The sequence below is a fragment of the Cygnus atratus genome, chromosome 14 (genome assembly GCF_013377495.2).
Source record: "Cygnus atratus isolate AKBS03 ecotype Queensland, Australia chromosome 14, CAtr_DNAZoo_HiC_assembly, whole genome shotgun sequence".
Lineage (NCBI taxonomy): Eukaryota > Metazoa > Chordata > Aves > Anseriformes > Anatidae > Cygnus > Cygnus atratus.
In genome coordinates, this window is record NC_066375.1 from 1,519,879 (window position 1) to 1,537,634 (window position 17,756).

At 42.9% G+C, this 17,756-nt stretch overlaps 1 protein-coding gene across 1 annotated transcript; it reads right to left on the reverse strand.

Moving 5' to 3' along the window:
• Positions 1-155: 155 nt before the first annotated feature.
• On the reverse strand, positions 156-17,422 carry HSPA4 (heat shock protein family A (Hsp70) member 4). Its single transcript, XM_035560634.1, has 19 exons — positions 17,127-17,422; positions 13,818-13,875; positions 12,080-12,220; positions 11,345-11,467; positions 10,786-10,885; positions 10,274-10,407; positions 8,297-8,541; positions 7,830-7,906; positions 7,382-7,533; positions 6,298-6,404; positions 5,840-5,973; positions 5,192-5,373; positions 4,792-4,881; positions 4,127-4,279; positions 3,502-3,627; positions 2,432-2,539; positions 2,212-2,331; positions 1,669-1,830; positions 156-1,423 (listed from the first exon to the last, which is right to left on the reverse strand). Exons 1-19 carry the CDS (start codon positions 17,231-17,233, stop codon positions 1,217-1,219), a joined length of 2,526 nt encoding a protein of 841 aa, XP_035416527.1. The 5' UTR covers positions 17,234-17,422; the 3' UTR covers positions 156-1,216.
• Between the last annotated feature and the right edge of the window lie 334 nt (positions 17,423-17,756).

Sequence of the window (17,756 nt, forward strand, 5' to 3'; positions counted from 1 at the left end):
GTCGGTGCTGCAGGCGGCCCAAGGAGGCACCCGAACACGAAGCAAAAAAAAAACCCGGTACCTCGGGCTGCTGCCTGCCCCTCAGCCGCCCCTCACACCACTGACACCCACCCCAACCCGCTTTTGGCACGATAAACGACAGGTTAAGGAAGTAATCCAGTAGAATCCAGTGCATTTATTTCTTCCGATATCTGAACGGGTGTTTCAACTTTTGATTTTAACACGTACAAACTAACGGTTGCGAGTTTAATGACAATCAGCACTAGAAGCAAATTACTGCGTAAAACTCATAGAAAAATGGTTTCTGTTCCTGAAAAAGAAAACAAGCATTCCAAACAAAGGCCTCATGAAGGAAGCAAGCATACCCCTTAAAAAAGTATTAGGAAGTAGTCAGTCAACTTTCAGCATAGGCAGCTGGACTACAAGTCCTCATTCTTTCTACAAGCACCTAATTTAGCTAGAGACACAGAATTCATGTAGTCTAACTAGCTGGGGAATATACACTTTCATATTTAAGAGCACATTCATAGTCCAATCTGTTAAGAGTACACAGTTGCTATTCTACAGACTAGGTAAATGAATCTGAGTTTGGGCTGACTGTCCATGAAGTGAGGACACCACCTAAGGACTAAAGGTACTGATACTAGACCACTGCTTTGCATACCTTGTGTAAGTAGTAATTGAGTGCAGATCAAAATAAAACTAGAGTTGTGTGTTAACACTTAACCAAGGGCTAGACTAAGATAAACAGATGAAAGACTATGTTGCAGGCTCCCAAGAGAGCAGCCTCCCTCCCCCATTATTTTCTCATAGTCCTAATATTAATGGGCATCTTCTTATAAAGATGTGCTATGATCCACAGGAGAAAGTGAACAGTGTAGCAAATTAGACTTGAGCTTCTGCAGCCTCACTTCTTTAAAAGAAGACTCAGCCTGAACATGCTTAAAGGAGACAGCTTAGGGCTGTTTCTGTAGGTCTGGTACGAATACCAGGAAGTTCTAGCTTCTAGCTACAATGACTATGGCAAGAAATACTGCTTATTTGATCAAGTAGTTGGCTACCTAAGTATTCTGACGTTAGGCACTGACCAAACCTCTCCAAAGATAGTACTAAGAGTGCTGTGGTATCCACTTCCTTCAATTTGTATTCAGAACATACACAGTCGACAACTTAAAGCTTTATTGTAGTTTGCAATAATATAAACAAGTACTGAAAGTTAGTCAATGTCCATTTCAGGAAGCTTCTTTTCCGTAGCTGCTTGGGCAGCTGCAGCACTCTGTTCATCAGCAGTCTGGGACGCGCTGTTGCCATCTCCCTGGCCTTCTACTGGTCCGTTCGGTTCAGGTGGTTTCTGTTCCTCCTTCGGGAGTTCAACTTTGGGTTTTGGCTTTGTGACTATAGGATTACAAATACTTGTCAACTCCTGGAAAGGAAATTAAATATTTTTAGAAGTTGAAGTACAACTGTTAATATACAAAACATGTTTGCCACATCTACTTTCGTCATCAGTTAGGTATCCAAAGTTGAAAGGTAATCTTCCCTTGTACATGTCCAACAGAAATACCTAATCACTGTCCTTCTATTATAGATTTCCCAGTCTTCCTCTTAGCACAGGACTAGATCAAGAAACAGATTTGTTAAACTAGGGAATGGTGTATAAAGACTTACTTTAGTTTTAGCTTGTATGTCTTTAGCTTTTATAACTGGGTCCAAAGTAAGACTTCTCTTGTTTTGAAGATTAAGTTTGTTATTCATCCACTCCATAGCTTCATTTGCACTCTTCTCCACTTTTGCTACATCTGCTTCATCTAGATGGTCATACTGCTCATCCTGAAACAGATTAGTAGTAGCCGTGCAAATAAGTACTTTAAATATGCAAACTGAAGCTAAAAGTTCAAAGAAATTAGCATGCAAAGTTCTACAAAGACTGAACTAGAAGGCAGTTCTGGTTAGCAGAGCAATTAACCTGGTCACCCACAGATCTAATCAGACAGAAAATTGAAGTTCTGCTGCTGGTATTTTCCCTTCCAAGAGGGATCAAGATCTGATTTAGACTGCCATTTTCAAGCCAACACCCACTTCTGAAAACATGGCAGACAGAACTCAGCAGCTAATCAGGAGGTTGCACCATCCTTTTGATTAGCCTTTGTAAAATTCAAAATAGGTTTGCATTATTTCCTTGTATTTGCCAGAAATAAAGCATGGAAATACCTTTGCTTTGAATGCATGAACAGTCTTCATGTACTGTTGAATCTGCTTCCCTAAGTCCTCAAATGCTTTTGGTCTTTCCTCTGATTCTTGAAATCTTGCTTGAATAGGCTGACCCAGAGTCTGAAACAAAGGAAACAGGTGTCAAGAAAGCATTAAGAATCACAACAATGCTACAAGATTGCAAGGACGCATCAACATTTCCAAACTCTTTACCACATACCTTCAACTCTGTTAATTTATCAATGTAAACTTGTTTGGGTTGGTCTTCACCATCTTCATAAAGCCAGTTTTCTGTATCTTCCAGCTTCAGCGTGAAACTATTTCGATCCTGAAGCAATCCATACAAAATAGTTAGGCAAGATAATTCTAGTAGAGTGCAGACTGTATTGAATGATGCCTGCAATCTTTCTGGAACTGCTACATTTTTTAGAAGAGGGAGAACTTGTAAAGAACTTTGAAACTGTTTATCTACTTCCACTGAAAAATAGAAATTCTTCAGTATAGCTTAGTGGTGGAAACCAGGCTTAAGGAAGAGTTTAGCTCAGTACCGTCACAAAAGCCTGTTTTTCTAATCTTCTGCATTTTTTTTTTTTTTTTTTATCATTACTATGTTCTCAGACTTGGTCATAGAGTGAAACCTATCTTTAGCGAAGGTGCCGTGAATCTCATTTGGTTTTGTCCCAGTTTTAGCCGATACACATTATCGAGCACCACAGACACCTTGCCAGCAAAGCTGCTATTATAATCAATGGAGATACAGTTGAGGTTGGAGTGATTCACCTGATTACATGTAATCATCTACCTTAGAATGATGATCACAACAAGCTCATTTGGCATGCCAGGGAAAGCTAATTAATACCACAGGATTTTCATGCAACCTGTTCAGGTAGCACATTTGGTCAGACAAATCCCACCTACTGTACTCCTAGATTGGGCTGTTCTTCAATTTTTAATCCATTCCTAAATACTGACGAGAGCTGAGGTAGAATAGGCTGCCACAGAGATCGTCCAAGTGTTCCTTGTTTGTTTCAGTCAAAACATACGCTCTGACAGCAGCCTCTTTTCCAAAAGAGATGCAGCAATTGAGCACTATATAACTGGGTACCACCCACTTGTCCACATTTAGGTTGTTTTCATAGCCAGAAAGGTTAAAGATTATTTCTTCAAATTTAGATTTTATATATTAAAGATGCAGTCTAAAGCGTACTATTTAATACAGTCAGAGGTTATTAAAATACAATTGGTCATTGCAGGAAAACATTAGAAGATGATCAAGCTAGTAATACTTACATCTTCAGTAACAAATTTCTCATAAATACCGCAGAGTTTGTCTCTCATATCATACACATATTCTTCCACTGCATTCTTGGCATCATTCCTCTCCTTCTCTAGCTTATCCTGCATTATCATTTTACCCTGCGAACAAGTTGTCAAATTAGTTGGCTAAGAAGCTAATTATCTCACAAGGTGTCTTCACAATACCTGTTAACAAAAGCTTAAGTATTTCAAAATCTTTAGTCAAACTGTGGATAACAGAACTTTTCTAGACAGTACGTGAAGAAAAACTAATTTCAGTTTAATGTTGGTGGGACATCCAACACAGCAGAGTCTACCCCAGATGAGGAACCAGCCACCCTCATGGTAGCAGCTGCCAAACAGCTTTTAACTGTAGCTGATTTTGGACACAATCACTGATCATCACCACCATCTTTCCTGCAGAACACATCTTCAGTAAGAGCTACAGCATTTAACAAGAATAATACATTTTTGGCTCTATGGGGCACTGTTGTTCACCCCAAAGGTACTGTATTCACCTTTCCTTGACCACTACTGACATTTAACCATGCTTAATGAACAGCAAAATTCCCCACAGATTTACTAGGGACATTTTTAGCTTGGGCAAGTACAAGTTTACCTCATTCTCAATGAATAAGTTCAGCATATCTTTCCCTATCTGCCACACCAGCTGATTCTCAATGGGAAGGTCCACTGTAGTAGTCTTCACTTTAGCCTTCTTGGCTTGAGGTGGTTGATCCACTTTCTTGTCTTTTGAGTCAGCTTGAGAAGTCTGCATTGAAGGAATACATTCAAAGTAAAAAAACAGTTAGCTCAAGTTGAGTATTCATGACTGGCAATAGAAGTATTAACGAGGTAGTACATGTCAGCATTAGAAGGGCACACCATCTATCAGTCTTACGTTCCAGCTGCCAAAGGAGTCAGAATTAATGCAACTGCTGACCTCTTCTGAGCACGTTAGCTACATTCATGGGGGTGATGCCCCAGCCCTGCTTCAAGAGGCTCCCTTTTAGTATTTCAGGTACTGAAAATTATGATTTCTTCCATGAGCAAGAGTTCACCCATTTTACCAGTATACCAGTACAAAGCCACCTGACAGGCCTGCAATAATCTATTTATGTATTTAAAACTCTATTCACAATAAAGACTACAAATATTTCAAATACAAGTTTAGCATCCAAAGCTATGACAAAGGTAGTGGATGATAGGTTCACACACTACACATTCTTCTGAATCTTACAGAAGAATCTTATAAGAAAGTAGTCTTCCAGATTTTTATTTTACCTCCATTTCTTCAGACTCTCCCTTATTTTCAGGTTGGGCCTGCTGTTGTTCTTCAGTCTTCTGTTGCTCCTCCTGGTCTACCTGCATCTTCTGAAATTCATAAGAAGATTCAGTTTAATCCAATGCATATGCAAATCACTGCTTCAGCTCTTAGGCTGATCACTTTACTTGCACATAAAGTTCTTTAGGTAAAATAGTATATTCATGTATACCTCAAAGTCATGGTTTCACAAGATCTGTCACAGGTGTGACAAATAAATTAGTACCTAATCACACCTGTATCTTCGCTGCTAGACACACCTACTAAATCCTTTTACACGTTCTAGAAACTTTCCAGAACCTGACCAATTGTGCTTCATCATATGTCCTCCAAATAGCCAACGGCAGCAAAGTCCATTACCTCTTCCTCTTTTGCATGCTGATCTGTTTCCATAGGCTCTTCATTCTCATCAGATTTATGGACTTCCACTAAAGATGCACTTGAAACACTGAAGATACCATGGATATTTACTCTAACTTTAACTTTCACTTTTGAACTGGATCCATCTGTTTGAGGAGTGACCTTCTGAACCAAGAAGTGAGCTAAACAACCCCAGAAAGAAAAAAACACTTGATTAACTTTGCATGAAGTGATTAAGTAAATTCTATTGCTGGCAACAGATTGCCAGCATGCACTCAAAAGATATCAAAGCCTACTCAAGCCAAGCAGTTTGACCTTTTCATCAGCAATACAGGATACTGTTATTAGAAACTGTCTATGGTATGCTGTAAAAGCTGGAGTTACTTGTGTCAGAGTAAGAGACCTCACAGTTCTGAGTATGCCCCTTTCAGGTTTGCTTCAGCATCAGTATTCTCTGCATTTAGAACACTTATCCATAAACTTCATGTTACTCCACAGATTTTATTGCGGATTCATGACTTCATAAACCTGTCCCTACAGCATTTGTAGTAGATCAGACTTTCCAGTCTAATTATGTAATTAAAAAGAAGTCTGGAAGATGTACAAGATTATTAATAAAGTTTAAAGCCACAGAATGGCCTTAACTACCTATAGCCGGATCTGGGTAAGGCAATTCCTTAGGAGAACTGTAGTATGCCTCAAGAGTGAAAGGTTCCTTCCTGTAGAATGTGAGTACTTTAGAAAATGGAGCAGGATGGTTCTTGGGAAAGACCTCACAGTCACTGTAAGAGAAAACAGTACTTGTTTAGCACATGAGGTGACTCTTCTGACAAAGTTAAACTGTTTCGGGATACTCTTTACACCTTAGGGAAAAGTTTAAAAAAGTAACAAAAGATCTAATATTTTATATGAAAGCAAGCACAACAGCAATGTAGGAAGTGCTAAACTTGGCCATCCTTTTCTCCCCTACTGTCACTAACTTCAGTGAAAGTATCAAAGTTTGAGTTGTTAAATGGACATTGTTCTAAGTACTACATCCTCTAATTGTTATCAGTTAGTTTTAAGCTGTATGCAATCATGCATGGAGACTGAACATTTATTTTTACCTTAACCCTTCTTCTGCTGGTGAATTCCATCGCAAAGAAATGGGATATGGTATCAAGTCTGTGATAGAAAATTCTCTCACTTTGAAAGCCGGGGATAAAATAGCACACTGAAAGAACAAAGGAGTTATATTACAGAAATTCAGGCTTCAGGTGAATAGTAATTTAATTCAGCAAGTAGCTATTTAAGCTGCTTAACATGTAGGATTACTCTAAGTTAAGGGAGACTAATGCTGATTGATGGACTCAGGAACTGCATAGTAAACACTAGAAGTGTTTATGTACCCTTCCCTTTCAGGAAGCTGTCATGATCTGCTCACTCTAAAAACAAATACATGTTTTAATTCAGAACAATCATGCCATTGAGTTTTTTTTTAGTGCCAGCGCAAGAAATCAGAAAATGTAAACCAAAGGATTTAGTGACAGTATCAGTTGTTGGATTGAATTTTTTTTTAAAAAAAACGTAACAAATCCCTTTTTAAACAGATCACATTCCAACAGCTGGTTTGTACCACTGATGGAACAGATAAGCACATATTAAGCATTTGAAGAGGAAAATAAGGTGATCAGAGCAAAATTAATGTGCATTCAGAAGATCATAGCGCTAGTAACTACAGAGTATTTACTACTGCTTAAGCCATTTGGTGATTCTGGTTTCAGCTCAGGACAGATTTCCATTAGCAAGAACCCAAGTTCTCATTTCCATCCATATCATTAAGCAGTTGCCATATGACAAGTTTATCAGTAGCCCTGTAAAGAAGCTTTGTTTAACTTAGGCTCCCAAAGGAGCCTGGAAAGGAAAAAAGTCCTCATATGACCATTACCACACTACCAGTTTCCAGCTACCGCTGGAGCAGAGTGCATGTTTCACTGCAAACTATACTGACCCACTGATTTTGCTTATACAAACAGCACAAAGGAGTCACTTAAAACTGCCACTCGTTTTTTCCAGCCACCTTGCTGGAGCTTATGTGAATCCATTCTATGATGCACATGAAGTAATCTTCATGTTACTTGTGGACTTCAGCTCAAGTATTTATGGATTTCAATAAAAATATTCACAGCTAAAGCACACAGCACTTTTTACCTGCAGCGCACAACCTCGTGCAACAGCCTCATCTGCATTCAAAGTTGTACTGACTTCTTTGCCAAAAAATTTACTGATCTTCTCTTTTACAGCGGGGATTCTTGTTGTACCACCAACTATTTCTACTGCATAAATATCCTCCTTCTTTAACTCTAGAAAGGAGTCAGACATTAGTTTATTGATTAAACTGTTCTGTTTTAAGTGAATACACTGACATTGTAAACTAAGTTATACTAGACCAACCGTTATTATAAGCTTGTTCTAAATTGCTAAGCAGTAAGAATTTCAGGTCTTAGATTCTATGAAAAGGTTCTAGAATGCTTAAAACTAAGCCAGAAAAGGTTAGCTGTGCTAATCAGTCTGCCCAAGTTCTGTCAGCAGCCAGAGGAAGCTTGTATTAAGGATGTCTCCTTTCTGCATGCAGAATACAGAACGCAGATACACTTACTGGCTTGCTCCAGCACACTGCGAAGGGGTGCTTCTACTCTTGCAAGGAGTCCGTCACACATCTCTAAAAATTTGCTCCTGACAGAAGACACCGAAAGTAAAACTATAGCATACCATAAGCAAGTTAAAGCTGCAAATACAACAGGATGCTAAAATTGAAAGAATACAACTTTAAGATGCTGCAGTGTGTACTTTCCTCAATCCTAGTTTTACGCTTAGTTATCTCAGATAAACTGCTCTAGTAATCTAGGCATACTTGTAACCTTTATAGCCCTTCCTCTGAATTCAAGGCCACTGAGCTGTCTTTAGAGATCATCATTTTGAGCAGAACCCCTGCACAAGCTCCTCTTACGTTGCCCTCCTCCCACCAATCCTAAACACCAGTACTTTACTAAGTTTCCTTCCTGAAGGAAGCAACTTGAATGAAGTACACTCTACAGCTTACCTTTGTAAGAGCATCTACATTACCTGTTCATTGTTCCAGACACGTCTATGTCATTCATGAAGCATTCAATGTTCATTGGGAGATCAGAGGCATTAGCGCTCATCAGTTTTTTCAGTTTTTCACATTCTTGGTATAGCCTCAATAGTGCACGGATCTTTGACTTGATGTCTAGTTTATATTTCTTTCCAAATTCTTCACAGAAGTATTCGACTAACATTTCATCGAATTTCCTGCCTCCGAGTGTTGTGTCAAATGCTGTAGCAAGAACCTTAAGAAAATCAAACTCTTCAGTAGTAGTACAATTAATCATTACTTCAGTGAAACTGATTAGCAGTTAACGTCAAAGCACTGTTTCTAACATAGCTTTGAATCAAAGCAAGCATATCACAGCATTACTACAGATGAAACATACTGGCACATGCACAACAAAAGGATCCATTACTGTTCATCTATACTCTGCCCTTGCCAGTAAGGAGTCTTTTGATGAGCCTTGTCTAGAAGGCTAACCCCTTTCCAAATAATATCGTGAAATGTAAGAGATGACTATGGGACACAGCTTAATTCTTGCTACCAGTAAAACTATTTTTATCTCAGGGCAACCTAAGTAGCAGGTGCCTCACTAACATCTGATGTCTAATATGAATTACAGCTGCAGTAGTAGTTGTACACATACTAAAAGAGGTTTTTAAAAAGCGTACTAAATCTAACCAGAGGTTTACCTATGACTTTTGTAGCTGGTACTAGATATGTTCAAAACGCTATCAGAGAAAACTGTCATTAACAGACAAGTGCTAGCAGCCAAGTATTCAACCTCTTTGTGAATGATAATTTTCTCAAATGACAGCAAACACACATGCTCCAAGAGAAAGATATCCGTTACCCCAAATGCCAAAAAACAGCCTTGGGCACACGATCTTTCTGCACTAAAGCAGCAACTTCTCAAAAGAAGTTTAAGAACATCTGGAAAGGTTTAGCAACACAATCTGTTGAGTAACTTGTACTGTGAACAGGCCACAGTTTCCAGGCTCTGCTTAGCTACTGTCAGTTTGAATCACACCCCAGTTTATTATTCGATGCCTCACAAGGGTGAAACATCCTTAAATCAAGCTAAAAAATAAAACAAGAAAATAAGTGATTAACTTATATACACGTGCTCATTTTTGATGAGGGAGTTACCTAGAGAACACCTGTAGTCCTCAGCTGATTCTACTCTAACATTGTGAGCTTGGTACTTCCCAGACTAGGTTCAGTTTCTACATTGTTTTTAACTGCTTTGCTATCCAGCACTGTTTATATTCAAAAGCATCTCTTCAGCACTTCTACAGCTTCAGAAAAGCAGAAACAAGTTTGAGAAATACAAACTAGGTTAACTTTCTCCGTGAGAGGAAACAACTACAAAGTGTATGTTTTTGTAACTTTTGCCTTCTCATTTCACTTCCTTGTACTTTCACTTTGGGTTTCTCTAGCGGAGGGAAAACTACTGGACCTGCAGAAATCTTGATTGTAAAAAAGCTAAGAAATGCTAGCATTTGTTGCAAAACAGTGTCTTGGCAACTTACACTGAAGTACACTAACTTGCTTAGCTTCCACTTTTTTCATCATCAAGAAAAAACACTCTTACATGAGCACCATAGTAAGTGTTCAAAACAAAGTTTGCACCTGCACCATTCTAAGAATTTGTTTTCACACTAGATCTTATGACTGGAGTTTTGTTTTTTTTTTGAAAGCGGCACCCAAACATCTGTAAAAATTGAATCCAAGCTGTTCATTCTTTGCTAAAGGTACACTGAATAATGTATGTTTGCTTCTTCTACGTGTCATTCAAAAAGCTCTCTCATTCCCTGCCCTACTTTCAACTCCAAAGTGCAATTTTAAGAATATAAATTGAGCTGCCTGGACATGCTTACGTAAAGACAGGCAAGCTTGCCTGTAACAGTTCATGCATGTACTGATGAATACTTCTATCGGTACTTAGAACAGATGCATAACAGATTGTTTACTTTCAGTTTTCCTTTGTTGAATGCGCAGACAGAAACTTGATATGCAGAATGCCCCATATCCACAAACACAACGTTCCGTGGCTTCTCTTCTAGGGCAGGCAGGTCTTGCTTATAGATTCCATATGCAAGGGCAACTATACAGAAACAAGAGTCGGTACAATTAGGGCATTCAGGTTTGTAATTCCTTTAAGTAGTAACTGGTACAGCAGTAAACAGCATTAACATTTCATTGTATTTTTCAAGCTACAGAATCTTCTTGTTAAACAGAATCCCAATGTAAAAACAACATGGAACAACACTAAGTAGCATTAGCCCCTCCTAGAAGAGATATTGCTCCATTAAACAGGTATTCCAGAAACATCTTTATGCCTCTGAAGTAATGAAAAATGGGCTTTGGAAACTTAATGATCAGCAGCTATTCCAGAGGACATGGATCAGTGACAAATCAGCAACCATTTTATCTAATAAAACTAGTGTTAAGTGATTGAAAGGGAGAGAAAGTAAGACATTACCTGCAGTTGTTTCATTGATTATTCTCAGACAGTTGAGACCAGCAATCTGTGTAGCATCCATCACAGACCTCCTTTCTGCATCTGTGTAGAAACATGGAACCTGCAAGAAGATCAGATATTCATTATTAACATTTAAAAGAGCCATCCACAGCAATTAGTCACACAAGTGTGTAGAGACAGCATAGAGCACAGCAGTTCTCCTTCACACCCCACCCCAAAGTTATCCTTCCAATTTGTTCCAATGTTCATTTCAGCTGCAATAGACAAAAAAGTGAGTAAAGACAAGAGTTGTGAACCTTCCTTCATTCCCTCTCACAAACCACTCATTTTAAGAGCACAGAACAAGAAACAAATATTTTGATAAACAGCAGAAATTGAAGGCACTTTGTCATTAGCAAAGTAAGTCCAGCTTTGAGGAAGACACCAATAAGACTCAGTCTGAAGTAGAAGAGAAAGACCTGAGTATTCAGGTTTAATTGGCAATGTAACACTATTACCAAAAACCTTTTCAGTTTATGACGCTAACAACGTACAAAAGCCTCAGTTATCACATACTTACAGAAACAACACAGTCAACTACAGGCTTCTTAAGCGCATTCTCAGCTGTCTCTTTTAATTTGGTAAGAAGCATTCCAGTCACCTGTTCAATAGTAAAGTTTCTTTCTTCTTCCATATACATGACCTTCAAATAGAAATTGTACATACATTACACAGTCTTTACTGAAAGCAAGCTTCAAAACTAGTGCAGGCCTATCTTATGTACAGCAAGTAAAAGAATACACAATACCGGAATATGAATTTCAGAATTCATATATACAATGCTACTTTGGACACAGTCTTGATTGCTCAGTGTCTAGGATCCCTCCCTCCCTGCTGCTCTGAAGTACGTTGACCAGCTATTGCTAAAATCCAAATCAGAAATTCAGGCACTGTTCAAAAGGAAATTTCTGCCACTTCACCTGACACGTACAGCTCACCTCTTACATCCTTCCGATATTTGAGCAGCAGCTAAATATGTTGGTCAAATAGCTGCCTTCCAAATCCACCACAGAAAGGAAAGCACTGCTCAGGTGGTTTGTGTTGAACTGGCTTTGCAAGGAAAAGCAATTGTCTAACTGTGCAAAATCAGTCTCACCTAACACTTGGGAAGACCACCTGCATTATTTGCCTTTTATTTAAGATTTGATTTTTATAGTCACAAAAGAACAGAAATCACAGCAGGTAGGTTCAAAACCAAGAGATAAATGGAAGCATCACCTTCCTCCCCTTGTTCTTTAAAATACTCCAGACTTACCTTGATGCCAGTTGAACCTGTTGGCAGCTGGACAAGTTCATAGGCAAGTCTCGTTTTTTCAGCTTGAACAAAGGGATCTGAGAATGCACGACCATGAAATCTTTTAAAACTTTGTACTGTATTCTTTGCATTTGAAATAACCTAGAGGAAAAGAAATCTTTAATACAACTTGTCAGGGGAACATCTGAATTTCAAACAGAAGACTACACAGCTACACAGAGTTTGGTTCTCAGGCTTCTCTTGCTGAAGATTTGTCATTTGTATCTGAATAGTATCAGGGCAGATGCTAGAAGGCAGCTTCCCTCTGATCTCTCAGGTAACCTACAAGAATCAAAGATTTAAAGTAAAACGTATGCCTGAAAACTGAGCCAAGAGTCTATCAAAACCACAAAGCCGTTAGCGTTCCATTCTCATAGTGTACACGTAGGATACAAGACAGTGGCTTGCCCCATTTACCTGTTTCCTACCACCCTACCTTTCTACTGTGTTGCAGCCAGTAAGTTATCAAGCGTAACAAGCATAGTGATGCAGATTCCACATCAGCATGTGACAGTCAACAGGTGGATATTCTTACAGAACAGCTCAAGGACCTTGTCATGAAGCTTTAAAAAGTCAGGAGGGCCCCAAGATGATACTGTCAACTTGATTTAACTGACAAAAGGTAAATTCTTTTAACAGCAGAGATCGGTACAAATGTAGAAACGAAAGAAATCATTGATGTTTCACACAGTACAAGTATCCTAGTTTAATTCTTTTTATATTACAACAAGATAGAGAAAAAAGTCACAATAACGTTCACGCAGACAAGCACTGCGCCATGTTTACCTGTGATTCAGTTCCAGTGAAATGGATTTCCTAAGTAGCCTGGGTTTGATCGGTTTGACTTCCTGTAAGTTTAGTTTCTGTACAACAAACCTCATTATCTACTGGATTCTCTGTATCAATGTATTTCCTTAAGCTAAGCAAACACTCGGTTCCACAAGAACATCTGCATTGAATTCTAGTGCAGTTCTTCTGCTCTTGAATGACATGATTGTGTCCTGTCATTTTTGTATTCTAGATACTGAATCTTCACACATCTCTAGGTATTTTAGGCTAAGAAAGAAATATCGAGCATTTGAATAGTCACTTCCTGTAGAGCACTTCAAAAAGTTTTACTGGTGTTCCACAGCAACACAAGATACGACACAGGACCCAAATGTCATGAGCAAGACAAGTCAGCTAAACTTCTTCTTGGTCCTTAAAGCATATTTACCTGCCTACACCAATAGAAACTTGTAAGTATGAATAAGAAAGTCTAAGAGACATTTAGGCTGTAACTCAGCCACGAAGAGTCAAGGAGCTATATATGATACTCAGGTTTGTCCCCTTTCTACTAAAGGTAGGAGTTGTACAGAATATAGCCACATAATTAAAAGCTATCCTAATGCAGAGAGACAAGCTAAAGTAGGATGAAACACTATTGCTTGGCTTCAGAACTTATATTTGTAACAAAGTGTTTCAGATCTGACGCAAAAAATGTTTTCCCCCCCCACATCATTACATACAGCCCTTATATTCCTATCCAAGATGACAGCGCAGCGTTACAAACTCAACAACTGAATTAAGTTCAGCTGTTTGTTACAGTCAGACACTAGGAAGCCAGTTCAGAGCCATTTTTAAGCTTCACATATGAAAAAACCTGTGATAGCCTGATTTTTGACTCCTGAAGTTGCTTCCACCCAAGCTGTACACTCACCTGGCTTTTAGCTGCAGCGCCAATCGAGCGATTCTTGGGTCCAAAGGCTATACATGATCTAGAACAAGAAGATTGGTAGTGATTGGTACCTCCGCACTGAGCATCAGCAGTCAACGCTTCTAGCTGGAAGTGTTGATAATTAACATTTGGTCCATTAAGAAAGCTGGTCACTTTGCATACAGAGAATCTATTTCTGTGACCTCTGGAAAGAAGCAGGCACTCAGTTTCCAGCTTAGAAACTGCGCTGCTCCTCACTGAAGAGCAGCACTAGAACTTGTTCGTGCTACTTCAAGTTTTATAGCTAAGTAATAAAGGGGTAGACACTGAACTTAGTAATTATCCTTGTACATAAGCCAGTCAAAGATAAATTGTTGGCTAATAATACAGGAAACATTCAGCTGATCAGAAGAAAGAGGCGGCAAGTCAAATATTAAGAAATTATTCCTACATATCTGTACAAAATGCTAATTAAGCTTTTCACATTTAAAGTATACCCTTCAACCACAGAAGAAAAAAATGCAGATAAAGACTGGTGCGCATGGCTTTCGTCTGCGCTCACTGAAATAAAAAGGCAGGTTACTAAGGAAAAACTATACTTTACCCCAAGCTCTGCTTAGCTCTTGCAGAGCTAAGAAAACAGAAGAAAACCTCCTTTTGGAGAAATTCCTAGTTCTACTAAGCTTCTTGACTTACATATGTAGCAAACTGTATACACCCTGAACTAAATCCAACCCTTTCTACCTTGACCTCTAATCCAAGTTCCTCATCCCACTGAAGCGAAGTTACAGAAAAGCTGCCATTAGGCAGATCGTTGCTATTAATGAAGCATTCACAGCCCACAGTGATCTCTGTGCAGCAAATCGAGACAGCTTTACAGCAGGATTATGCCATCGGGCTGCCCCAAGAAACAAATTTCAACTTCTCCCAAGGTTTAGAATTGGTCCTCTGAACGGAAACCGTCAGAAACAGAACGGAGGGACGGAGATAATTGCCTTGGTTTTTCATTTTGAAAATATATGCGCCCAATTTATTAATACCTTAATAGATGAAACAAGGCCCATCCCCTTAAGCAAATATTACAACCGAATTAATGTTCGGGGAATAAACCTTCTAAAGCAATTATTCACGGGATTAGTTAATGAAGAGCGAGGTTCACTGGCACTAGGCAAACCCCAAGGCCCACGCTGGAAGGAAGGGGAGCTGCAGTGCTACAGCTAGAAACCTGAGCAGGAAGCTAGTTATTAATTTACCTGGCTCTCCAAAAAGAAATTCAGACATGAACACGAATCTGTGCCTTTCTCCTGAAGAAAAAGGACACCCAGCTATTAAATGCAGAAGCCATCAGCAGCATTCGGCACGCCGCCGCTCCTTTTGGTAGGGCAGAGCTCTCCAGCCCCGTCAGACTGGTACCTCGAGGTGGAGGTTCGTCTCGAGAAAAGGGTTACGGCACCACGACCAAATAGGCAGGCTTCTGTATGACAGAGCTGGAATAACTTAAATTCATCCTTGTTATCCACGCTTGCACCTGCTCGGCACGGAGGCAGCCGTGCCCCTGGACAGCCCCACCGCACCGGGGCTGCACAGCAGAACCGTGACTGAAGGGGGGGGAGCAGCCCGCCAGCCTCATTCCCCAAATCGCTTCAGAGGAGCCAGGGTAACCCATTAAATACAAATTATGCTATTAATTACACAACTTACTGGAAGTTGAGTAACTCACCATAGCATTTTAAATAGAAACATAATCACAGTGAAGGTCAGCTGAGGTCTAATGCAGCAACTGAAGGAGGGCGTTGAACTCCCTAAGGCACCTAGCAGCTACCTGCAGGCACTGCCTTACGTTCACTCTTGCCTGCCCCCACCGCCGTCCCTTCTTGGCGGACTTCCACAGCCCCCAGCAGCACGTTGCCTCCGCACCGGAGCACGGCACTGGCTTCTTAAGGTCACTCACAGCTACTTGGTGTAACTCAAGCACCCTCTTCCTCGTGGGTAAGGAAACTGCCTTAATCCTCCTCCCGTCTCTAGCTTTATCTCCACCACTTCTCCATTTCAATAATACCACGTTCAAGGACACTTGTTCTGCACCACTTTTGGGCACGCAACTCCAAACCCCACAGGGTTCTGGGAGAAGCAAAGCAGAGCTGAGAGCAGGTTCAGTCAGAGCATCAGCTGGGCCACTGAGCTGCAAGGAGAGCGTTCAGCAGGATTCACTGTCGTACCGCGTGTGATCACAGCGCATCACACTCGCTGATCCCTTCCAAAACTTGGCTCCCACCGCAGGAATCACGAAGTAGCGCCTAACCCTCACCAGGAACCGGTGCTCAGGGAACACGTCCAGCACCTCACACGGCCCCTGCAGAGCTGACTCCGAAGGAACGCTCAGCACTGACTTTCTGAACCAGGCTCCCTGCTTCCAGGACGTTTTGGTCACTACGACCACCTCGCAGTACAGATGTGCACGCTCACAGCATCATTTTCTGCATGCCCTCAGTGTGGTGTACAAAGGATTTCAGAACAGCGCTTGAGAGCGAAGCGCCGCTGAGAACATTTTCAGTGTAACTTTTGGGTAGACCTGGGTGGTGCCAGGAGCTGGGCTCGACGATCCTCGTGGGCCCCTTCCAGCCCGGGATATTCCGTGGTTCTACGAACACGATAAAAAAGCTAGCGTGCGACAGGAAAAGCTAACTAAATTAGTTCCTGAAATGCGTGCTGTGTCGGGTGACTTTGTGTATCACCCCCCTCCTTCCATGGGCGATCTGTGCAGGTCTCTCAGGCACACCTCGGCAGCACCTCAGCCCCCCGAGGACCGGCCACCCGCAGCTATTGGGAACCGCTCCGAAACGCCTCGCATTGAACACCGCGCTGGTATTACCCACGTTTGTTGTTCGTGCTGCTGGGATACGTAAGAGACCAGCCCTTACCCCAGCACAGCCGACGGATTAAAGGGGTTTTGCTCCATTCGCTTATCTCTTGGGGGCGCTAAGGGCCGAGGGGGGAGGTCGCTGCCCGCTCCCGGCCCCCACAGCGCCACGAGGCCGGGGAAGCAGGGCAGCCCGGCGGCCCCCCGGCTGCTCCACGCCCGGAACAAAGCCGCTCCCGCAGCCCCGCACCCCGGCACCGACCGGCCCCCGCTCCCCTCCCGCGGGCAGGCCGGGCACGGCGGCCCCGAGCTCCGCCGCCCGCAGGCCCGGCCGCGGCCCCACGCAGGCCGCCCCCGGAGCCCCCCCGGCCCCCCCGCCGGGCCTCGCCTCACGGAGCTGCCCCCCCCGCCCCGCCGCGTCGGGCCCAGGCCAGGCCGCGCGGCCGACTCACGGCGTGCTGCGGTCGCTGTACTCGTTGGCCACGGTCTCGATGCCGCCGGCGCGCGCCACGGCCACGTAGCAGCTCTGGAAGCCCAGGTCGATGCCCACCACCGACATGGCGCCGCTCGGCCCGGCCCGGTCCGGCGGAGCGCAGCGCTGAGGCGAGGCGCGGTGCGGTGCGGCCCCTTTAAATGCGCGGCGGCGGCGCGGCCCGGAGGGGGCGGGGCTTGGGCGGGGGTGGGCGGGGCCGGCACTTCTGGAAGGATCCCGCCGGGCCGCGCCGCGCCGCGCGGGAGAGCAACGGAAGGGTGTGGGGTTGGGGGGGGGGGGGGGGGTGAGGGGGGCAGCTCTCGCGAGACGGCCGAGTCCAGCCAATCCCGGCCGCGGAAGCGCAGCGGGGCGGGGAGGGAGCGCGGCGGCTCCGCCCCTCGGCGGGACGCACGGGGGCTGCCCTCCCCTACGCGAGCGCGCCCGGCCCCGCCCACCCCGCGCCAGGCCCCGCCCGCTCCGCGCGTGGCCACGCCCACCTCCCGCCTGGCCACGCCCTCCCCCCCGCGCGCGTGAGGCGGCCGCGGGCGGCCCCGAGGGGCGGTGGCGCTGTGAGGGGCGCCCCGCGGCTCCCGTCAGGCCCGGCCGGTGC